The sequence below is a fragment of the Branchiostoma belcheri genome, unplaced genomic scaffold, assembly GCF_001625305.1.
Source record: "Branchiostoma belcheri isolate BF01 breed outbred unplaced genomic scaffold, Haploidv18h27 scaffold3, whole genome shotgun sequence".
In the NCBI taxonomy this organism is placed as follows: domain Eukaryota; kingdom Metazoa; phylum Chordata; class Leptocardii; order Amphioxiformes; family Branchiostomatidae; genus Branchiostoma; species Branchiostoma belcheri.
Window position 1 is genome coordinate 933,539 of NW_017803909.1, and position 24,625 is coordinate 958,163.

General features: G+C 39.9%; 2 protein-coding genes and 1 non-coding gene across 3 annotated transcripts; 2 read left to right on the forward strand and 1 right to left on the reverse strand.

Annotated features, from left to right (window-relative positions):
- Positions 1-349: 349 nt before the first annotated feature.
- Positions 350-14,593, forward strand: LOC109473319. The gene is made up of 9 exons (XM_019773189.1): positions 350-370; positions 9,482-9,602; positions 9,995-10,109; positions 10,368-10,504; positions 11,376-11,462; positions 11,795-11,821; positions 12,038-12,132; positions 12,431-12,544; positions 12,668-14,593. The coding sequence occupies exons 1-9, from the start codon at positions 350-352 to the stop codon at positions 12,773-12,775; spliced, it is 825 nt and encodes a 274-aa protein (XP_019628748.1). The 3' UTR covers positions 12,776-14,593.
- Positions 14,594-14,963: 370 nt separating this feature from the next.
- Positions 14,964-22,313, reverse strand: LOC109473508 (gigaxonin-like). Its single transcript, XM_019773385.1, is given in 9 exon segments — positions 14,964-16,880; positions 17,210-17,319; positions 17,635-17,866; positions 18,308-18,434; positions 18,726-18,907; positions 19,307-19,384; positions 19,387-19,433; positions 19,634-20,326; positions 22,068-22,313. Coding segments are annotated over 9 exon segments (1,983 nt in total). The 5' UTR covers positions 22,268-22,313; the 3' UTR covers positions 14,964-16,566.
- Positions 22,314-23,179: 866 nt separating this feature from the next.
- Positions 23,180-23,288, forward strand: Trnaf-gaa. Its single transcript has 2 exons — positions 23,180-23,216; positions 23,253-23,288. It is a non-coding gene; the product is annotated as a tRNA-Phe (tRNA).
- Positions 23,289-24,625: the final 1,337 nt, after the last annotated feature.

Here is a 24,625-nt window from a genome sequence, read left to right on the forward strand (position 1 = left end):
TATAATTGTCTCTTGTATATTTATCCAGGAGCCAGAAAACTTGGGTACCCACCCACATGTGACTACACCCACGTGTGACCCCACCAGTCTCCATATCTTCTCATCATGGTATTGTCCCCTGAGAGACCCCAAAGTTGGGGCCAATAGATTGCTTCAGTCAGTCAGATCCAGACATATAACCCGCTCAATTAAATCTCGGGACATAGAGATAGAGACATGGCTGGCCAAGGAGGAAATTGGAAGTAGTTTCAATGAACGTAATGTTGATTTCTTTCAAGAAGCTTCCAAACTTTAATGGCAGGAAATGGAGGCTGTTTTCATCAGGGTTAATTCTACTTTCTTTTTTAAAATGGCATCACAGGACTACTGGGTAAATTTATGACTCTCCAAGCAGAGGTTGAATGAGGAGATGCAGATAATTAGGGCCCAAAACTCCACCGTTCTATTGGCATATCTAGTGCAGACAGGCCAATCATTATTGTACATCTACAAAGTGCAAAGTTGCAGCCCTGTACTGGTACATGCACATGTAATAAAAAATAATTTTATGAATTGCCCTCCTATATGCCATGGTTCTAATGGAAGATTGTATTACGTTTGCAAGCAATCGGTTTAAGGCTTAGACCTCACAGAAGGTCAAATTGTTTCATGTTTGGCATCTTCCCAACTTCCAAGTAGAATCCATTCTAAGCCCTGAGGAAATCGGTCAACTTTTTATGGTGCAAATTTAAAGAAGTGTGACCAATTGTTACTTGGAAAGATCATAACTATCGTTCACAGGAAAAGCCCGCTGCATATATCCATCTATATGTTATCTATCAGCTCAAGAGCACCACAACTGCAAATGGTAGTTGGCCTAATTCAGGCTTTACTCAATGTGCAGTAGGGTCTGTCTGCCACGGGGCTGAACTCATTGATTTTCTCCCATCCAGGTCAATAAGTAAGTCCAAAATTACAGACTGGAAGTTATGATATTGGTAAAGCTGGAGAGGGAGGTTTTTTTTTTTGGCAATGTCATGTTGACAGGAAACAGCCCTGCCAAGCATTTAAGCTGATTCCAGCAGTATCAGAAAAAGGCTGTGATTTGATAATTGTGTTGTTGTGTTATCTGAAATTAAAGCACACTTCTGGTTATGATCATAATATTTGTCATAAAATTCCACGTGATTCACATTGGATACATGATGCTCCTTTGGTAAAATAACCAAATTGAATGTCTAATACATGTACCAGAATATATTTGCTACGAACAGGAAGCAATACGAACAGGAAGCAAAATGAAAACAAAATGACATTCTTTGATGTAGAGCTACATGTATGCCATAGCTATGTGTACAATTTGTCACATGAAGGATGCACGCACCTGAGAGTATATGTCATTTATCACATGAGTGGCAGTCATCGTACGAATGTACATGAAACCATTCTCCTGTCTTCACTCCAAATTGCTTCCTGAGTTAGGTGTGACTTGGGTACTGAATTCACTCCTGTGAGTACCCAGAGCAGAAAAAAAGAAAAAAAATAACCAGGAAATATTTGATAATTGATGTGTGATCTTAGGAAAGTGCCAAGGGAATGAACTTATTTGCTGTTTTGTACCCACAGATATCTTGCTTTCTAAAATTCTGGTGGGGTACATAACCGAAATGTTCTTACTAAGCCACCTTCTCAGCTTCTTTCCATTTGCTAAAATCTGGTGGGCGGCTAGGTGTCAAGGTCATACAGAAGGTTTAAGGTCAGCTTTCAGTTTCTTAAAGCGTAAAAGTATAGTTGAAAGATGTTGACTACACACAGTGGCTCTCACAGTCTATTGGACACTTGAGGTTTCCTGACAAGTAGCAGACTAGTGTACTTTCTCCATGGAGAAAAGTATAATAATAATCAACACCAATGTACATCTGAGGAAATAGTAGACCTGCTTGTGCACCTTCCATTCACTTGTTTATCCTTTCTGACTGGAAGAAATATAAGGGGATGATTCGTCCATCAAGTATTGAAGGGAGAAGATCTCGTGATGGATGACCATCATTCCAAAGTAGACATTAGAGACCACCACAGTGGATGGAATGTCCCAGTTCTTTTATGTAACGGCAAGAGTGTAAATGTACCATTGCAGCAGATGCCATTTCCAGGAAATACTGTCTAGTAGAAGTAAATTCTCTGGAAGAGGCAGGGCTTCAACGAACCATCTTATCTAAGTCGGCAGTTTTCTTTCAAATTGTAAAGTTTTGAAGGAATAATTCCAACTAATCAGATTACTGTAGCCTCACTTAATGAATGTGTTCTTTTAAACAATTTTCTGTTTTGATAGTAATAGTATGAGAGCCAAAATTTCATATGTGTGGTATAATACATTTGTTAGCCCACAAATGCTGACCTTGTCTGTAAAGGTGAAATGCATTGAACTAAGCTGTCATCAAGGAGACCACCATAGCCATTAATAAGGATGGGCTACTTTGTGTAGAATACTGGACACAAGAATTCCTGTCTGGTATATATGTTGCTATTTCTGGGAAAATCTTATTCTATCTCCAAAGATAAGCGAGAAAAGTAGATATATTATAACCACCTCCACCCCAACCCCTCTGCACCATTAGAGCTGTTGATGGTTTCATCCATCTTGTCCGGTGTTCACATACTTCACTGCTCCCCATCGCTCCTTAGGACGGTGTGTCCTCAGAGACTCAGCTGCCATGTTTGCCCCCAGACAGCAGTGTACAGTTATAAAATAAACAACTTCTGAATCAGCTGATGCAAATGTAAGTCTTTATACAGATGTATCAAACACAGCCTTACTTTTTTAAAATAAGGCTTTGGGTACAATTTATTACTCTAGAATGAACAACAGATATAAAAGTAGAATCTTGGAGCTTCACCATTGTTGTTTTTCATTAGTGTAACATTCTTCAGATAAAAATAGTGACATACATGTATGCTTCTCTCAAATTTGTTCCCAACATCCCACAAGCAGGAGAGAGAAAAGCCAAGTCAGCATTAGCAACGTAAATGCACCACACTACCACACAGGTGTGCACTGGAGTGTGTGTGCCAAGGAAATAATTGTCTCTGCAATTTAATCTGTAAAATCAATATGAGTGTCACTTCCAATTTTACAGCCACCCTCTCCAGACTATATCTAATTCAATCAGCACCCACAACAACCCCTTACACCTTTTTCTATCAGTTTCTTCTAAAACTTTTGATGATAGCCACATACAAATAATTCATGTATGTCAAAAGCACATTCAAGGCTGTTTGGATTGAGGTATACCTTATACATATTGTATGACAAGGTTAGGTCAAGGCTCAGCCAACTCACCTCCCATTTAGCTGTTTACTATACTGTAGACTCTCTTACTCAATAAGAACTTATAGATGTTTTTCTGTTGTGATTTAATATTGAAGGTTGCTTTGTCTATGTGGCAACCACAGACGGTTTGAGACCATGAAGAAGTAGGATAAATGGTATGATGTCTCCCTAAATGTCAGCTGTTACTGTATAGACAGGCCGTCGCCGGGTGGAATCAGAATATATCTATCCCCGTCTCAGGAAGAATAAAAGTTAAGTATTTTGCCAATGCGGCGGATACAATAGCTTAATTCAATGTCATTGCTGAAGGTTGTAGACAGAGGAAATATATCATGGATATCGTGCAGTTGGAGCATAAGATTCAGAATAGACTGCAATGCATTTAGAGAGATGGATATTTCATCTTCGCACAATGTTCATTTTGAATTTTCCATTTTGCCTATAAGCTTAACAGCCAAGGTCCAAGGCTCCATCCAGTTCAAAATTTTCCAACAGTTTATGTTGACTAGCCTTGGTACTAAAACTGTGGTAGTTATTGACTAAGCCCCCATAGCAGCTCCTGTCAAAGAGAAAATTTCTCATTATTATTTCAGACTGCTGTGTAGTACAATTTTCTCTGGAGAATTGCTTAGGGGAGCAACTGTGATCAATGATTATTGGCTGCCACAGTCAAAATTATATGCAAATTTCATCAGGCAAAGTGGACTAGTTGTCCCCGCAGTCTGACAGCAACATGGTATTGACTAGGATTGTAGGGCAGAGTCAACCCAGTTGGTTGTTTCTCATAATTGTTTTTTCTAGCAAAAAGACATCATCCTTCAGACATACTTAAGGTAATATGTTGAATCCAGTAATTTATAACATCATCAATGCATTAATTTTTACCTAAATTTAGGTCTGTTTTCTTTCTTAAGAAATGAAAAGGGGATATTGGTTTTATCTTGGCATTGCTTTTCACATGCATCTGTTGTGTCACAAAATTAGCTAAAAGTCGTAACCCCATGAAATCTATGTATCTTCTAGTCTTATTTGTACGTGTGTCCTTGTATGATAATTTCCTTTAGTCATAACAAAAAGGAACTAATCATATTTGACTGTGCCCAGTCATAGGCTAGAGGTACTACATCTTGCACACACCCTATACCAGTAGTTACAGATGTAATTAGAGAATATTGATGTAATCAATGATTGACAATAGTTATCTGGTCAACTCCAAACCCTTTTTCTGCCCCAACTCCTCTAATTTTCCTCTGGACCAAATGACAGACTGGCACGTCTCTTCAGCAGCCCTCATCCCATGCCTGGTCGATTTCTTTCATTTTTTCTCTCTTTAAAATGATGGTGTCACTAAAGACTATTAACCTCCCTGAGGATGGAACCCTCCAGATGTTCCCTGGGCTTCATCAAAACAATTCCATGTCTGACTTATACAGACTGCTGTGTGTTTGTTGTTGGTTTGAAAATCTGAGGTGTTTTTGCCTAATGCCAAATAAAATCTGAAGTATCAAGGACAACCTCCGTGGAAGTACATTGTAGTCTGTTTAAGCTAAGTATATGCAGGGGTATACATTTATGTAAGCTTTGTATTTAGCAGTTTGTATGTATGTAATAGTCTAGCAATTTTAGTAGCCTTTGTATGCCTTCACTACCTGATAATTTGTCCTAAATAGTTCTCTGATCTGATCTAATTATTAATTATTCATTCATTCTCAATTCTTTTAGTCTGTACTTGTTTGTAAATCTGCTATATGTTTTATATATTTGTATTGTTTAACAAACCCTGGAAGATTAGCCCCATAAAGCGGCTAAAGCGGGTATATTAATAAACATAAGCTTACTTAACATAAACTTGACAACATAGAATGTAACAAATATCAAGGGCTGCTCTTTGAAATGTCAGGATCGAGGATTTAGCCTTTTATCCCATTACCATCTTGGTGGCTGTTAAACTCTCCTTGACCCCAGTATACTGTTCTGATCATAAGGAAAATTGTGTTGTACCCGGTAAAAAGCTTAGTATCATGTTAAACCATACAAGAAGAATACGGTGATTACAAAAGATAGTCGTAATTTTTTTTCAGATTTTTAGTTGTGTTGAAAACAAAGATATATAGTAAAGAATCTTGTAAAGGCTTGCCAATCTCATTTAGCCAACAGTAGATGTGACATGTTTACCAAAATAAGAAGACTAGTACTCCATGAATTATTAAGAACATTTGAGGATTAGGAGTGAAGAGTACAATTACCATACACACTGATGATTGTGTAATTGCTAACCTTTTACATGTATCCAGTTGTGCTGTGCACTGGATACAGTGTCTTATTCTGGCAGATTTGGCAGCTGTGTTCTGACAAATATGCAAAGTGTAGAACAAACTATAAAAATCAAAGAGCAAATTCTTTTCTTACAATAAGTTACATCCAACCATGAGATTTGTACACACCTGCTAGTTAAATCCAATCCCCAAGATTTCAGTCACATTTATGTACCACCACTGCCGGCTACCTTAATGGACATTTTTAGGGCCGGAATTTGTGCCAGCTGCTGAACAAGAATTGATTTTTGCTGCTAGCCTCATAAGTATGCATCAAAGTACATGAGATCTGTAGTTATGGTTTCCTGGTGCAGATAGAAGAGATGCTAATCGCACTTCCTACCACTGAATGCATCTGATCTTTTGGGGGCAGTATAGGGTATAGGGTATCAGACAGTGGCCATCTACCACAAAACAATGCAAAATGTATCAGTATATTTTCCAGAGGCCAATGCTCTAGACATTTTCCATGTCTTCCAAATGAGTCTCTTTTCCGATGGTGAGGGCAGAACGTTTAATCTGAGCAGATGGTGTATAGGTTTTCCCCGGTGCATTAGCTGATTGGCCCTCTATGTCACTTGATCAATATCCCATCACCTACATGTGGGCCTGGCCTAGATGATTGCCGTGTGGAAGGAGTGGCAATAGAGAGGACTCACATGTGAACACTGTCTTTACCCTTTGTTGCTCTGTCATTCCAGCAGACTAAAGCGCAATGAAAGCTGATATATTTTTATTTTGTCATTTATTTAGAAACTTTTTGAAATGTCTAGTATATACATTGCAAACATTTTTAAAATCATCATCAAAACCTATCATCCATTCTGATGGTATTGAAGTGTAGTGCATGTGCAAACCTATTCCAAGAAGCAAACTTTAACATCATGATAAGTACTTGTCAAGTCAAAGCATTTCTTTTCAGATAACCTTGTCACAACATTTCTAGTTGGATGATCATTGCAATACACACCTGTGATGAGATCTGCCTTACAGCATGCCCAGGGATTTCTTAATGCCAATGGGTCAAACCCCAGTGTATTTCCCCTCAGAAACACACTGACCTGTGTATGAATGTACCGACCACCATTGCCAAGATGAATGTCCTTTTAACAACACTCCAGATAAGAATCTTTTTTTTAGATGAAGAGTAAGTCTGCCTACTAGTAGCTGAGTGAGCAATGCTATACATACCTGTGATGAAATCTACCTTATAGGTCAAATGTCAGTATATTCCCCCTCAGAAACATACTGACTGTGTATGAATGTACCGACTACCCTTGCCAAGATAAATGTCCTTTTAAAAACACTCCAGATAAGAAACTTTTTAGATGAAGAGTACTTCTGGCATGTTTTTCTGGCCTCCTTGAGATTGTGTGGTCAAGGTGACAAATGTACCTGTCTGACCCCCATCTGCTGAACGATTGGACAAGTGACCTCCGTGACCCTAGACTCCCCTAGCTGGCACGTCCAAGATGTCTGGCAGTACAGATCTTGATATAAGTTTTATGACTGTGGTTATTTACAGCAAAATGAGGCAATCAACGAGTCATGTTATTTCAATAATGGAGCAATGGAGGTCATAATAGTGTGATTCAAGGTCAAGTTGTGGGGTTGCATATCAAAGAGGTCTCAGAGTATTGCACACATGTGGATTTGCTGTCTCACTTGTTGTACTTGAGTAAGTTGGGAAATAAATCTACAATCCTTGTAGTAAAGAATACCAGCACATTAAAGATCAGACTCTGACAAAAGATTTCCTAGATTTACACTGAACAATATTTTGTTTTAGCAGGCTTGTTGTAGAGAGACTTATTTCAGTCAAATGTTTCCAAGTATTAGTGGAGATAGTTGTGACTAGATTATACCACCAGTGGAACTTACACATATTCACAGGTGTTTACATTATATTTTTAAATATTGAAGAATTAACAAAATGTAAGATTTATTTAAAGTTGTAAATAATATCATTCTAACTTGCATTTACCACAGATTATCTTGAAGACCTCTAATGGCTGAAAACTCTGCAATTAGTAAGACCAAAGGCTCTTCTCTAGTCACATAGAGATTTTGAACACAGAGGCATAAAATGATGGTTCGAAGGTACATGTATATAATTGTAGTCCCCTTCCCCCATCTATACAACTAGAGTTTTTTCCTTTAACCATGCAACTTGCTATATCTTGCCCAACTATCTTGTGTAATTTGGAACATCCCATTTATAAAATCATGTCATATTACCACCCCTTAGTCATGTGCATTTATCTGTAATAAACAATTATCAAAGCCATTTACGCTGATAATATTTCATATTGAAGTCCTTTTCCCTCTTTGTAGAATTCTGGTCACATCTGCAGTCCATAATCAAAGATTAGACATTATTGATTTTCAATACATTCACATTTCCCCATTTTGCGTTTATAGAACAGGATGTTGGAGACTTGTAATGTAACCACTACGTAACATACTGGAACAGAGGTTGTAATCTCTGCAGCTAATTCCTTCATTCAGACAAACGCTAAGGAAAAACTGAATGCAGAAAGGTTCAGGATGACAAGTATTTATAGCTGTGACGCAAATGGTGTTTGCTATTCATGGGGAAAGTGTGGTTAACCGTGACAAGAATGCCCTTGGGAGGCGATGCAAGGAATCAGCTCTAAGAGGACCCCTTAGGGAGATGGGCTATACATTATATGTAATCAGTACAACGTTAAGTATTTCCTCAACGGAGGATTGGTTGCCAAGAGGTTTCCCCAAAAGAGTCAAGCTGTGGATTGCCAAGTTGTTAAGTCATCCTGTATGCTAATCCGTAATAAGTAGCATCAAGCTGTGCTTGGCAGAGGCTGAGGAGACAGTTATCAAGAGGCCTGCTCTCACAAAGGGCAAATTCACTTTGTGGTGATCGATAGTATTCACAGGAGAGGCCTCTTTACTGAATGGTCAGACCAGCATGAAGGAAACTGGTGGATAAGTAGATATGTAGGAAACTGCTCTGTGGGAGAGCCATTTGCTACTCTGTCAATGGGAAAGTTGCAGTTACACTTACTTATTGAAATTTCTGTACAGCAGTGTGGGGGTGTTGTAGTTGTGGGGGAAATACCTATTGGTTCTGGTACACAACTTCAAATATTCCAGCCTGTTCTCAGTATTCTCTGGTAATTTGCAGTCATTCTGAATCATTCACAGCTTTTTGATACAGGTTTCTTAAAACACATTCATTTTTGTCAAGATTGTTCAATGCATCGCACTAGTATGCAAATTCTCCCATTTTCCTTGAAGAAACATTACTCCATAAATGACCTCTATTAACATTTGTCTTCCAGGTTAAATATATCTGCCATTTTGAAATGCATTGTGTGTGTGTGAGATCTGTTGTGCATCACCCTCCAGGTATGCATGGCTTAGATATGCAGGGATATTGCGCTGGAGATCTCTCTAGACAAACACTTTTTTCAGGTTGGCAGAAATGTGTGACCTGACAGAATTACATTAGTAGACATTAGAATCCTCAAAGCTTCTTTGCAAGTAACCAAATAATAGCATTAAATGGTTAGATAATAGTTTGAAACAACTTTTATATGTATCCGTGAATAGTTTCATGAAAGTAGTTGGTAGGTCACTGAATAAAGAGATTCTTCTAACACAACCAAATACTTTGTGTGTGGGATTGCAGCAACACCTGTGCTGAGCAATGTGAACCAGATGGTCACTAAAACGTCAGATGAATAAACCTCTTGGTTGTGTAAAAGAGCCTCTTTATTCAACTTTAACTTGTAGTTTGCAGACCTTGAATTCATCCTCCACATGTCTACTCAAGACAGGAAGTGTCTGACCAAATTTCCCTGTTGTCCCTGTACAGTTTAGGATAAGAGACTACTTCCATGTGGGTGAGGTCAGTAACTTGATCTGCCTGGTGGCCATGATCATTGGAATCACGCTGGTGGAGATCTTCAAAAACGACCCTAGGGTACCACAGCACGGTGAGATGTCTACATTGTCTCAGAGGCTGAAATAGGGTTTTCAGGATCCTAAGGAACTGTGTTGTACACTTCCTTCATGTAAATGTTCTAAAGCCATTTGTCAGTAGCCTCCTTTAGCAGACTTCTTGGAGTGTTGGCGTTTATTTTTTGGGAGTGCGAAGGGAGTTATGCAGCAAAGGACTTCTTTGTCAGACCCTTGAAGAAGAAGCTATGACATGCTATAAGATTCAGAATGAACATCAGATTCTGCTCTGCCTGCAAATTATGATACATCTACTATATTGCCTAGCGTCAGCTCTTGATAGTAATCTTTTCCCATCCTGAATGGGAAAGTTTTTACCTATTACGTTGCTAACTTGACCTTGGTGCTGAAAGTGTTGCTGTTGTTGCAGCTATGAACTTCCTGCAGGTGTTCCGAGCCATGGGGCTGTTCAGTGTGTCAGGAGGGGTCACCAACTGGCTGGCCGTCAAGATGCTGTTTGACAGAATACCTGGGCTCATCGGCAGGTCAGAAAAACTGGTTGCTCACTTTATATATCGTTTATCGCTTTGCAGACAAACGTGGCATCATTAAGGAAAATTGGAGATTGTCTGTTACCATGAAGCTTTTTTTTCCAGATTGAACAGCTTGAACAATTTTTTATGTGGGTTGGAATGGATGTGGGCTTGACTGTGCATGAACACCACCTGGCAGTCTGACAGAGAATTGCAAATCATGCAGTAGCCTTTAATGTAATAGTTTGTTCAATGTTCTTTTCCTTGCAGTGGAGTCATCACCTCACAGTTCAAGGAGATCAGACAAACAGTGAAGAACGTTGTACTGGAGACCTTCTTTGAAACAGAGTACCTTGAAAATTACATGCATCGGAAGAGTGGAGAATTCCTAGCTGCTTTTCAAATAGGTGGGTACAATGTATGTAGGATGTCTTTAACATTATTGATACATGCCTGAAAATTCAAACTCTTCTTTGCTTTGTCTTTATAGGACCATTTCATTGTGATTTGTTTTTTGCAGTGTGAAATTTGTATCAGTTACCACCCTCCTTAAGTTTAATCAAACATAGACCTTCTGTTACTCCTTGGTTGTGATTTATTTAGTGTTATAGCAGTTTACCTTCTTTAATTTCCTTCTGCCCTTTTTTGTGATTAGTAGTAATTTGTTTAGTTCTGTATATGTTGGATTGATTATCTTTTTTCTGTTCTATGTGTTTGTATTACACATGTAGCTCCAAAAGAAGCACTTTCAGTGCAAAATGTGGGAACCTGATGGTGCATCCCAATGGTTAGTTGGGTCTCTGTTCATGCTATTTGGCTGATAGACAATGTTTCAATATATTTGTACTGACTATATACTAGTAAATGACTTCTGCCTAATATCATAGAATGCTGTAGCAATGATTTAGTAATATGTCTTATGATGTTATGTCATATTGGATGTCTCCACTATTTGCTAGATAATAATGGTGGGAGATTCCATCATAAAGTAGTACGCTAAGAAAAATTTTATGATGTATAAGAATTATATGAAATATAATGTTACATGCAAAATTAGACACAATGTACAAACACAATGTACATACCATGAGACTTACATGATTTGCATTCAAGCTCAAATTTTGTGGAAGGCAGTAAACATTACGAATAGATTTGTCTCAATGTTTTGTTACTTCACATCTGGTGTGTTACGCCGAGGGGAAGTTATACTGGCTATACAGATACAGATTCGTAGTTTATAGCACGGTGTTCTGTACTAAATCATCCAATGTTTTTCAGAGAGTAAATTGCAGAGATTACTGCAGTCAGAACGAGTCATGCAGATCATAGACAACCAAGTCCAGAAGCTCTACAAAAAGCCAGAAGGTATATACTAATGTTTCCATCACAGGGTGCTGAAACTACCTGAAATGTTTCTATAATCCTATGAAATCTTTACCAGCCCAATACACAAACTTTAAAATCTTACTCTGTGTAGCCATAGTGCAATCATGCTTTGTAAAACTGTCATGTGCTATCCTGATCTCATAACAACATGCAGATACATATCTTTCTCTTGAATCTTTGGACATGTACATTGCCCATAACATTGTCTATTTATATTGTAATCTATTGATACTGGTATTTAAATGCTCCCTATCAACGTCCTACTACCCAACTTCTTACTCAAACCTATTGCCTTGTTTCCTGGCCACAAGGAATTTTCCGTCGCACAACTAGCACAGGTAAAATGTTGAGAGCAGTCTTTGTCCCATTGTTTTCTTAAATTCTATATAACAGCCTACTAGTCTTTATTAAGAATGAAAAATACTGTCAACAGACACTGATTTCCACTGTATATGTATGATTGTCTCTCCTTAAAAGTATGTATATGCTAACTTCTGTTGCCATTCAGTTAAGAGTTGTTTTCAAGCCTTGTTTTATCATCCCCCTCCCCCCAGGAATGATGCTGGCCATGATGGGGGTTGATGCTGGTAAACTCAGTAAAATGATCCAGCCCCTGATGAAGGGCCTCAGCAGAGACATGACTCCAGTGGTGAGTGATGATGCATGAGAAGACCTAAAAAACTTACTAAAGACAGTAACTGTCCACGTATAGCCTTAAGACAACCAAGTACTTGTATCTTTTCAGGACAAAAAGAGGAAAAATTACAGTTTCTTAATACCTCTTCTAGATCTTACTATATGCAATCTGTTCCAGAAGCAAGTACTTGTAGTCTTTCTGTTTGTATCTGAAGTCTACCTCAAGGTTAGAAATCACACAAAAAGAATCCTGTCTACATCTCAATGTTTGTGAAAATGCTAGTTTGACATGTTACTTCTGTGCCTTACAGCTAGCCAAGAACCTAAAGACCTTTGAGTTCATGAATGCTGAGAGCATGCGAGCACAGGTGGACGAGATGATGACAGTCAAGATGGAGGAGTTCACCCCACCAAAGGTCAAAAAGGTCAGAGAGTAGTTTGTTTCTCATTGCCCCAGACAACAGGGAACATTGTTGAAAGTCTTTGAATTTCACGTCTTAAAACCTTTAAAAAAACCTCACGTCTTAAACCCCTCCCCTACCCTCCAGCTTGTAGAGCAGATGATTCGGCAGCACCTTGGGTGGCTTGTCGTCTGGGGAAACATCTTTGGAGCGTTCTTGGGAACCATAGCAGAGGTTGTCGCCATTTTCACATAGCTGGCAGCATCCTGGTGTTGTAACAGAGTAGAAACTGGAGTGAGGACAGCAACCAATGACAGGAAACAGCACAGCAATGACCTCCTGAGCATCTACAGCAACAACCTCTGGAGCAGACAGCAATGATCCCTGGAGCATTGACAGCAATGAAACATGGTTCATTGACAGCATTGACACACAGGGACAACAATGACCTCTGAGTTATTAACAGCAATGACTTCAGGTTCATTGACCCCTGAACATTGTTTGCATCTGAGAAGATCTCAGGCAGCAGCATTGTACAAACATGAGATAAGATAGTATTGAAGGGGATCCTTAAAAAAATGAGATAAAGCATGGCATATTTTACAGACAAGTTACATGTAGCATAGTGCTGTGAGTTATCAATCTTCTGCACATTGTCAAGTGTTACATGTAGGGAAAACTATCTAAGAAATTGGCTTGATTACATGATAGAGTGCTGTTAGATTATTACTCAAATTACTGCAGTTTTTGAAGGCGAAATGTGGCACAAATGAAGTACATTGTACTTTCTTCTTCAGTAAATACCTCAAACGTCTTTAACCATATAGATTAGGGTTCTGATCCAACCTTAATTGTTATTTTAACTGCTGTTATAACATTGTTAATAGATCTTAATACCAAACATTTGAAACATACCAAACACTGAAAGAGGAATTCAAAATCACCTCCTTCTTGAAACTTAAGTAGAAATTGATGTATATTAATCTACTAAGAAAGAGTCATTCAAGAATGGATTTTAGAGAATGTTAGACTCACATTGCTGCTTTACCTATTGACATGAAATACAAGTAGAACTTCTATGTATCAGGATATTGGAATTCTGTAGCAGGGAACATATGTATATACTGTAAGAATAGGAATATCTAACAGAGTTTATTTTACCTGTAAATACGTCACTAGAACAGAGAGGTAGTAGGTACTTTTAAAGTAGTGGTCTTAGCTGTCGTTGTCAGTGTTAGATATGTTGTATTCAACACTTTCTGTAATCGTCAATGGATCATTTTTGTTAACAGTAAGCCTTTCTCCCTCTCCCATAATCCAGTAAGAGACAGCCTAGCTGTCCAGCTGTACGGTACAGATTTGTACTTTAAACACACATTACTGGTATGGCCTGCCTGGTGAGAAAAGATTTGACCATGTTACAATACATTAGTCTGAGGACAAATGTCCTTATGACTGCCAAATGCAACATGGTGGAAGGTTAGTGAAAGTGATCCATCTTTAGATATTTTTAACACATTAAGTTGACTGTTGTTAAACTTGCACCATTAACGAAGTTGACTCATTGTTTAACCAGCCATTAGCATGCAACTTGCAACTCTAAAACTTGTACCATGTCACAATCAGATACACCATGCAAAAGGGTCTGACCCAATATTGAAGCACAAATGGGTGAGTAGTACAGTCTCTTGGCTCCCGTGATTCTAACCAGCACAGAACAAGGGTTGCCAACCCACAAACCCAATGCACTAACCACAAGGCTAAAAGGTCCAGACCTGTTGGACTGGTCCAAAATATCTTTATGAATAAAAATACTAACCCATGCTTGACTACCGCAGTGATAGATGTGTAAATTTGTTGTTGCCAACCTTACACTGTGTCCTAAAACTGGTGTTGCAACACAGCCCTGTTACTACTGATGTAGACAAGGTGTACGTATAGGTATTAAAGACACTGTCAGCAGTTTTCACTTCATAACAAGCCAAGTTTTAGAACTGTTGAGCCAGTATACAATATAGTTTGAGGATATTGTGAGATGCAGCATTGCTCTACGTATTGTGCGTCATAATTTTGACATTGACTGTAGCACATTCATTAGTTTAGATATGTGAGTATACATATTGTTTCTTCCAATGGGTAACAAGTGGGTGTACTGAGGATGTGTACATGATTAGGCTTATAGAATGTACTGGTAAGTTTGATGTTTATACACAGGAATTGGTAGAATATAATTACATCATTACGTACTAAGTAAAAGTCTTGTGTTGCTGTTGTTTTAAGTCAGGTTGCACTGAATAATAAATGGTTATTTTTTTATAATCGCACTCGCGTTTGACTTTAAGGCAGAATTACTAGTACCCTCTCCTCGCACACACGCACGCACACATACACACACACACACACACACACACACAAACCAAGAAAGTCCTTGATCAAACACGTGACATCTTCCACTGACAACCAATGTGAGTGTTGTCCATTTCTTTTCCTGTAATAAAATGTTACATTGCTGAACATTTCATACATAATACCAGCATCTACATTCCCTCATATAGTTAACATTTGTGAGACCACACCAATTAAATCCCGTTAATCATAGTATCTGTTACAGATAATGAAATGTGTTCTTCAAGAGTTCTAAGTTTTAAAACTCTATGTTTTTTCACACTTTCAAATCTTTTAACATCTTAACCATTTCTGGACTAAATCCAAGAAACAACTAATATATGTGCTACACATGTAGCACTTTACATATGACAAGCTTTAAAAAAATACAGTATATCATAGTGATGAAAACAAAATCTGTAACAGTCTAAAAATTGCCATGCAACAAAAATAGCTTTTGCACAAATCCCATGTACTTCTGTACTTCCTTACATAATGACACCAAGAGTTACCAGGAGCAAACACACTACCACATACTCATACAAATACTTGATATGGTGATGAAGGTTAAACATCCAGGTACAACTTTCCTTATTTGAAGTTAATCAAGCGACTGGATAAATTCTCAAAGAGTCAGACATTTCTTGATAGCATCCACTATCTTTCATCAAAGAGGTCATTCTCGGTCACTGATGTAACTTTTGTAAGATTGTGGATCCTATCTGAAGCATATCTCTTTATAGAATTCATCTACCCGGTAGTTGCTTGATATATTTTGTATCAAAATATACCGTGGGCTTTAATACACAATTGTGTGTGTAAACATACACCCAGATATACATGCACATTTCTCAAGACACATACATAAGACTTAGGGCTTATTTTCTGAACACAATACATGGAGACATTATCTATTGCTCACTTGCATACAAGTTACGTACACATTAGTACCCACCCATTAGTAATAAATATATTTTCTACCTTCGTAAGAAATAAAAGTCATAAAAAAACTCAACCTAATAAAATTTTGTACAAGACACAAGGCACACATTTGCTACACATCTGAGCTAAAAAAACTCTGCCATTTTAAAAATGGTCGCATTGTTGGTACAAGTATTTATATATAACATCTAAGAACCATTACAGATCTTAAAAGTATGAGTTCTTCAATGATAGAACATCGCTTCCTTGGGTAAGTCAGATTACTAATACTCTATCACCAAGTCAGTGATACCACATTACAGTTTTATGTATACCATGTACACATACATTTCACATTAAATCTTACATATGAATACTAGTACATATACATATATAAATCTCAACTCACTGTTGGCCCCACCATAACCACCCACTTGGAAAAATGAGACTAACTCTTTTGTTTTGTTCAGACTTGCTCCTTCTCCCTGCTGCCTAACTCTGTAATACAATTTGGTGCAAAAAGGCTACATCAGTAGGGAGAAGATCAATGGACTTTTCCTTCACCATACTGATGATGCAAGCAGTTTCCTCGCAACAAAATAGAGCACTTATCTTTCTACACAACTACAATATACATAGCGTTCCTCTATATATCTACAGGTAGTTGTTCACCATGGCTTTGTAAAGAGTGTGGATGCAGTTGTTGTAGTTGTTCTGAGGCTTTGATGAACAGGGAAGAGTTACTGTTGCCCTCCCTCCCCGCCTTGCCCTCCCTCCCCGTCCTCCCCTCGTGCCATGGCGCCCATCGCTCCCGTCATCCCCCCGGACCCGTATCGCTCCGGGGACTGCTGCGCGGCGGCGTGCGTGTAGAGCTGTCGAGCGCGTGCTTCAATGGCGGCCTTGCGTTTCTCCAGCTCTGCGCGGAACAGGAAGCAGCTGGGCATGCGGATGGTGCAGCAGTTCATGTTCTTCTGGTCGGTGGGGAAGTCTCGCATCACACAGTGCCACGTCTGCGTGGGGATACGGAACTCACGGACACTGTTGTACTGATGACCTGCGGAGAGTCCCAGGATACACGTTCAAGTCAAACATTATTTTATCTTATTTATTTACCTTCTTCACATTTGCTTTTTGAGGATTGGACAGAAATCACAATGCTCATGAAAAGCCCTCTCTCCCAAAGAACATAAATGTAACAGTAATATACAATAGAAATCATACCGGTAGTACAATAAAGACAATAAGATGTACAAAACAGTAAAACAATCAAAATGAGATGAGTTGGTGTACATTATACAATTAAATTTTTTCATTGTTGTTTTAATGCTAGTGGTCTAACAAGGATATAGGACTTAGTACGTTGATGACTGAAGTAGTACTTACCCACATCCAAGTCTCCCACCACATACACGCTGCTGCCTATGGTAATGGCAGAGTTGACTATGGATGACCCTGTCATGGTGCACATGGTGTTGGTGCTAACCTTGAACCACCTGAAGACAACAACAGCATTTTAGTCCAAATGAGTCAGCTCTTTCAGAAATAAAAAGCAACAAAAACAACACAATCAACCCTCTATGAATTTCAATTCAATGCTGATGTCATCATGAGTGGATCATACATCTGAAGAAGGTTGATGAGATCAACCGAAACAATTTAGGGTGAGTAATCCTTTCTTGTGAAGGAACAAAGTTTAAACTCTACAACATCTATAAGTTGTCTCTGAGTCATGTATTTTGTTGATGCCTACAGGGTGGTGTCAATAGTCCTTGTCCTGCTAACTTGTGGCAGTTACTGCACAAACTCACCTCCCCGCAGCCTCGCTGTACACCTCTCCTCCGCAGAACTTGATCTCCTGGTGTACGGAGCTGGGACACTCCAGCTTCCGGAACCCCCCGACGACGTACAGCTCGTTCCCGAGGGTTCCGGTAGCACAGGCGTGGAAGCGGCGCTCCTCCAGGGGACTGACTGAGCTCCAGAGCTGAGTTTTGGGGCTGTAGCATTCCACAGACTCATAGAGCTTCCCTACTCTCCCACCACCTGGAAGGGAAGAGGACAGAGGTTCAGGGACCAACAGATATGTAAAGAACTTTATCCACTTTTCTTACAGCACTGTCTGCATAATTTTCAGAAGCTGTACATTAGGTCAGGTTACTGTAATTCCTGATTTTTTCACGGTACTTTTATGTTTGCAGTTTGCATGGTTACTTCTGTACTGCAAAGTTATCATTACAGTTAACAAATAATTTGCTTTCTTTTTCTGCACCTGCCACCACTGTGAACATATAGTTCCTCGAACACCTGCATTTTCTCAGACTGTGAACTTTTGCTACCATGAATATTGAGTGATTACAGTATGACAGTATGACTTTTTTTCCAATGCATTGCAATACATGATTGAATTTACAACATAAATGAATCATGACAAAGTACTAGGGAAAAACAGTTTGCCCTTCAGGTTATGCATTAGATGTGACCTACCAATAGCATAGATCTTCTTGTTACATGTGGCATAACAGGCCAGTTTGCGAGGTGCGGTCATGTTCACGTCAGGTATCCATTGGTCTAAGAAGATGTCGTAATGCTCCATGGTGTCGAGGACCTGGCCCTGCGGGAGAAAGTTGTTCATACCATGAAGCACATAACCCATGGAACAAAACAGCACATGAGTTGGATAGGAGCTGGTGTGTTGTGCCGAATGGGGGTTATACCAGCTACCATTATACAGCAGATACAGAAGTTTGATACTGGATGTTAACTTTAATATACACAGTAGTTTTGAAACATGCAATATCTGGCTTCTCACAGAACATAAGATGTTTCAAAACCATTGTTAGTGAAGTTTAGATATTAACAAGAAATTTTCCAGATCACAGCAGTAGGAATGATTATCACGTACAAAGTCTCCCTCGCCTCCCACGGCGTATAGCGTGCAGCCGATCGCCACCAGGCCGAAGGAGTGTCTGGCCTCCAGCATGGGCGCAACCTCCTTCCACTCGTTCCTCCCTGGGTCATACCTCTCCCCACTGGACAGCACCTGACCATCCTGGGCTATCCCTCCATACACAAAGATGTAGCCACCTAGTAGATCAGGCACAAACTGCATGTCAGTGGTCTCCAAACCTCAACATACACGGGTTAAAGAGCTATACATGTACAATCAGGTTAGAACACCTGAACACTGGAATTGGTGACTCATGCCACAGTTTGCAAAATTGCAGTTTCCATAATTACAAGTTTCTGTTTTAACCTGAAAATTTTACCTGAAAACTACAGGCTGTGTGTGGGCATTTTGTGCCCTCATGACCATAATAATGGTGCTTCAAAGGAACACAAAGGCACAAAGTTACTAAAATCATTCTACAGCCATCTTGTCACTTCTCTGTGTTCTAAAGATACATTATGTCTGTATCATGTGCTTTCTTCCAGCATGAAATGCTGGACACCCAAACATGCAGAGTACTATACTTATATCCTGACCGGCTGCACAGACAGCATGGTCCTTCCTGGCTGTGAGGAGAGGAGCAAGGTCTATCCACACAGACAGGTGTTGTCTCTGGGCCGTGGGCGCACACACCGCACCGTGTCCAGAACCTTGTCCTTATTCCTGTGACAGGAAACAGCCATGTGGACAAAACATCAATTTTGTGGTCACTGGTCATGTTTTGAAAACACCACAGGAAGCCTATCATAGTCAAATATTCTAAGAAGTTAAAATGCCATCATTTTTCTTTAGGGTATGGAAATGTACTGATTGAAGTAGATCATCTGAAACAGGACAGTACAATTCACGCATTGTGGTGTTACCTGCGACTTTCTCCCCCGATAGCAACGATGACGTCCATGTATCCTCTAGGTCGTGTGGAGTTCCAGCTTTGCTCCTCAGATTTGGGCTGCATGTGTTCCAGTAACATGGTCTGTACCGGACCAATGTCTATCACCAGCTCGTGCTTGGCAATCCTCTCCTCGATGTAGCGTGCCTCTAACGTCTCCAACCACAGGCTGGACAGCAGCTGCTGCAGGTGCTCCTGCCGGCTCTCCGGCTTGTGTTCCAGCCATTTCAGCACGCACTCCACGATGTCCTGCTCGTTGCGTACGTTCAGTTTGTCATGCTCCAGGATCTCCAGCAGCTGCTCGAACGTCAGCTCCAGAAACTCCTCCGTGAACATGACCTGGTGAAAGGACATCTCCATGTACTCGGTGGCGAAAAATTGGATCTCGGGACAGTTGAAGAGTTCGGCAAAGTTGCGGATCCCCAGACAGTTCTCTGGACTGATGACCTGCTCCAGGAACTCACAGCACAGTTCCTTCAGATCTGTCATGAGGAGAATGTCTGCGGCTTGGAGAATGTCTTGGACGTTGTCTTCACTGATATCAATCTTCCCCGTGTAGATGTACTCCACAATTTGTTCAAAAACAGATGCCGTGAGGCTCTCTGCCTCGATCTGTAATGGCTTGTCCCCAACTTGTCCCTGCCCCTTGCTGTAATCAAATAAGGCCCTGCAGAAACAGAAACATAACCGATATAGACCAGTCCACGACATTGAGAAAAGTACTAGAAGTCAGTGCTATGCAAGATTTCTACCGATTTCCACACTTGTTCTGAAATTGAACCCAAGCTGATGAAGCCAAATTTTTCTGCAATGATATTTTCAAGCAAGGTTTCATCTACACATCCGTGTCCATAATATCACCATAGTCCATAATATCGCCACCTTGAGAAATAGTGTGCTTAAAGATATTTTTACTGCAACATACCCTACGTATGTACATTTGACGTGTGCAGGAGTGCATACCAAAAGTATGTTGCAGTAAAAATATCTTTAGGCACACTATTTCTCAAGGTGGTGATATTATGGACCCTGGTGATATTATGGACACAGATGTTACATGTATTTTCCTATATAATTTCATTTATCAAAGATAAAATTTTTTATTACACCATAGCATCTAAGTTCTACAATACAAACGATACATTCCACAATTGTCTGGGTCTGGCCTGAGTGGACATATACTGACCCCTGGTAGCTATGTCAACATTACAAGTGTCATTTATATTCATGAATGTGTCCTCTTTAGATCTAATCTTGTAACTAATTGCACCAATTTTTTCAGTGAAGAAAATATGAGCCAGGATGGATTGATAAACATCTACAATACTTCCCCTTATCTCATAACATCTCCGGATATATCATTACTGGTACATGTTTAGTCATCCTATGGCCTGGGGGCTATATTACCGGTAGTATAAACTAATGTTACTGCCTGCCAAACAACCAAGCAGTGACTGATTGTCAACCAAACTCTGTAAAAATGTATAAATGCAAAACCAAACATGGAAATGTAACGTTACTCTCTTATATGTTAAACTGCTGATTTTGATTTGACAGCCAGGATTAATCTATTAGTGATTATTGATGAGTGTAACAATACCAATTGTTAACCAGTCTGAACCACCATGGTGATACAGATGTATTGTCACGTAATCGTGACAAACAAGCTTAAGTCCTGTGGCAATGACACTCCTGAGGGTATAATGATAAGTCTACATTTTTCAAGCTTGAGTTGATAGCAATGAGCCTTAACTCTGATAGTAGATTTTAATCAGACAATATCCTACTGGAAACATCTTCGGGATGGACCATGATACAGCTGGTTTTGGATGCTTTTTTCTGTATGGATCAAAAAGTTGAAAACTGATACATGTACTAGTAAGGTTTGGTATGAATGTATGAAGCTAATCATACACGTGTGAAATATAACAGCCACAAGACAAACGTCAACAACATGGCATACTTAAGATGTCCACCATTCCAACCCAAGTCCGCTCATCTCACGAACACTCAGCAAACGAATTAAGCCTTAATTCAACTTGGGAAAAAGTTAATACATTAATGACCCTGTTGACACATTGTCCATTCGTTGCTGCCTATGCCTGTATGTGTTAGCCCCCTGAATATATTTGTTTTCGATTAGTTAGTCACAACATGGAGGTAAAACCTCCATGGTCACAACCCCCGCCCCCTCCCCCTCGAGATGGCAAATTTTTGACCTAAAACAAAGAAACTTATGGAGAACTGCTGACTCTTTAGCTTTCCTAGTGTGTGGGTTTACACAATATACGACAACGTAATTTTACATGTTGAACAACTTGGTCTATGTTATAAGAGATGACGTAAACTACAATACGCATTTATACGCTGCGCGCCAAGATTCATAAATTTTTTATAACACGCCTCACCTGAAGTAGGTGCTTGCAGCCGACAGCACGATCTTCTGCAGGTAAAACTCCTTCCCGCCCACCATGAGAGTTACGTCGCACATGTGCGGACGGGATCGGAGCTCGTTCATGTTGGCCAGCAGGAATTTGGAGTGCTGAGGCCGATGGAAACATTGTGCTGTCTCCTGAATGGATGATCCACACTCAACTTCCTCCGCCATCTTGGTTATGGATGTTGTGGGACCATTGCGTCATCACAGATCTCTGTCCCAGGGCACTGTGTTACATTAGAACAGGGGAGAATCTGGGGGACAGGTGTGCATTAAATGTTTAAAGGTCTTTAAAGTAACAACAACACTACCTGTCCTTTTACCTCCTAAATTTAAGCGGTCGTGACAATAGGCGGGTAGGAGAAACACTTTGGAACATTAATGAATGTAACATTGCATTAGCAGAGATTAGAAAATTAACGTTAATTAAAATAAATAAAGTAAATGCAGCTATCAAAAAAAAGGAAATGTTGACTATTAAACTTGGGTTAAGGTGTAATTTCTCTGGGAAAATGTTGTGTTACCGATTTCAGTCCTGAAAAATATAGGGTTGGTATTATTCAAGTAGGGATTTTCTTCTTTTATTTTCAGAATTCATGAACATGAGCAAATACAGTTTAACAAAGTGAAATTGAAATGCCTCAGGACCAGGATGTCTTCAGGACCCGTCCCTCCGTGTGCTTGTATGTTTATAGAAATTGCTCCTGAACATGCAGGAATTCAGAGGGTTGGAAATCCTGATGTCAGATCAAGTATTTCCTAGCCTCTTGCCAGCAGTCCATAAAAAAATGCTGGGGCCAGTCGGAAATAAAAAATAAAAAAAAACATCAGTTTTCCTAGGCAGATGTACTTTTTGTATGCCAAACGGTGAACTGAAGTGATGAGATTGAGAGCTTACACATTGATGAGTGGTACAAAATATACTTGTATGTACAGCACAATTACCTGACATTTATGATTAAAACCGCATGGTGACGTTTCAGTACTTAGAAATGGCTCTATACCCTGGGAAGGAGAACGCCAGGGTAATTTGGTTACGTCATCTTGGGTTATTATCCAATCAAATCACCCGGAACTCCATCCGCCGCGATAGCTCAGTTGGGAGAGCGTTAGACTGAAGTCCCGGAGGCCGACACACAGGCCTGTCTAACTGGTGATCTAAAGGTCCCCGGTTCAATCCCGGGTCGCGGCAATTCTTTTACGTGCCGTTTTTCTGAAAAGTATAAAAGTTTTTTTCCTGAAACACCTTTAGCATTTTATTCTTTTCCTATCTATTTTCCTCCCAGGCTGTCTCTGCTGTTTTACCGAACACATATAAAACATACATTCTGACATTGCATTGGTTGAGTAGGGATTATTTTTATGAAGTTTGTTTTATTTCCGTCATTTTTTTTTATCCAGGGGGGTTAACACTGCTTTACAGTGGGGCTCTGCGTCATACATAAATAACAAGTAGAATACATACAGTCACATACAAACAATGGAATTAAGATACAACAAATAATAATAATAATGGTAATGAAAAAAAAAGGTAACGAAATAGTAACAATTTCTAAGCTGTGACTTCTGGAGAAAAAAAAATGATGAAAGCAACGAACGATAACAGATTCCGAACCACACACCCTCGGGGAGGAGGCCCAATCAGCCCCTGACCGCGACAGTGTAGTCTCCACCAGACTCCTTTCAGGCTGAATAAATAGTAGAAATCAGCCTAAAAATTTAAAGGGGATATCATTGACCAGAGGGGTTGGGCCCTCTCTTGGACCCTCTCTGACCGGCCAACTCCTCTGGCCCAAAATATCCCCTTTTTAGGCCCATTTCTACCTGCAAAGGAGTCTGGTGGAGACTAGAGTCTGAGAGATTGTGTCACCCTGGTCACTGGCAGCTCAGACAATTACAAAATGAAACCAGTTACAACATGTCGTGGTGGGTGCCTCCAAAGTTATATGAACAGGATTACCAAGGCTGCTTGCCGAGGCACAGTACATGACCTAGTGACGCATAATCACGGTCTGAGTAGTAACCCTGCCACGGGGAGTCACGACTGGTACTGGAGCCGCGTAATCCAAGCTGGAATGACGTTTGGTTAGTACAATCTACCGCAGGGAACTGTTCCATGTCATGGGAAGCATGCAGGGGTGGATAAGATATCACGGTCAGGTTCATTTTTTGATAGTGAAATTCTGCATACTTTTGGTGATCTTTGAAATTTACCATCGGCGAAGGAATCCGGAAATCCCCTTTGGAAACTTCCTTGTACGATAGTTTGCCAAACCTCGCGCCAACTTGAAATGTGCAGATCAGCCACCAACGTACCTCTAGGAAAAGTTTAGTTTGGCAGCCAGTGTGTTACATCCTGTGGTGAAATTAATCACAACCACTACGGTAAACCCCTCCGTGGATAGGTCATGGTGTACTTTTGACGTCTTAACCGACGACAGACCTTCTGGGTCTTAAAATAGACTACATGTCCGCGAGTCGAGGTCAGGATCTCGCCGCATCCGCTGACGCACCTTCCAGAAATAGACT

Coding starts and splice junctions, on each gene's coding strand:
- LOC109473319 (XM_019773189.1), top strand. CDS start 350: ATGGCATCACAGGACTACTGG. Junction 371..9,481: donor TGGCATCACAGGACTACTGG/GTAAATTTATGA, acceptor GTCCCTGTACAG/TTTAGGATAAGAGACTACTT. Junction 12,133..12,430: donor GCAGAGACATGACTCCAGTG/GTGAGTGATGAT, acceptor TGTGCCTTACAG/CTAGCCAAGAACCTAAAGAC.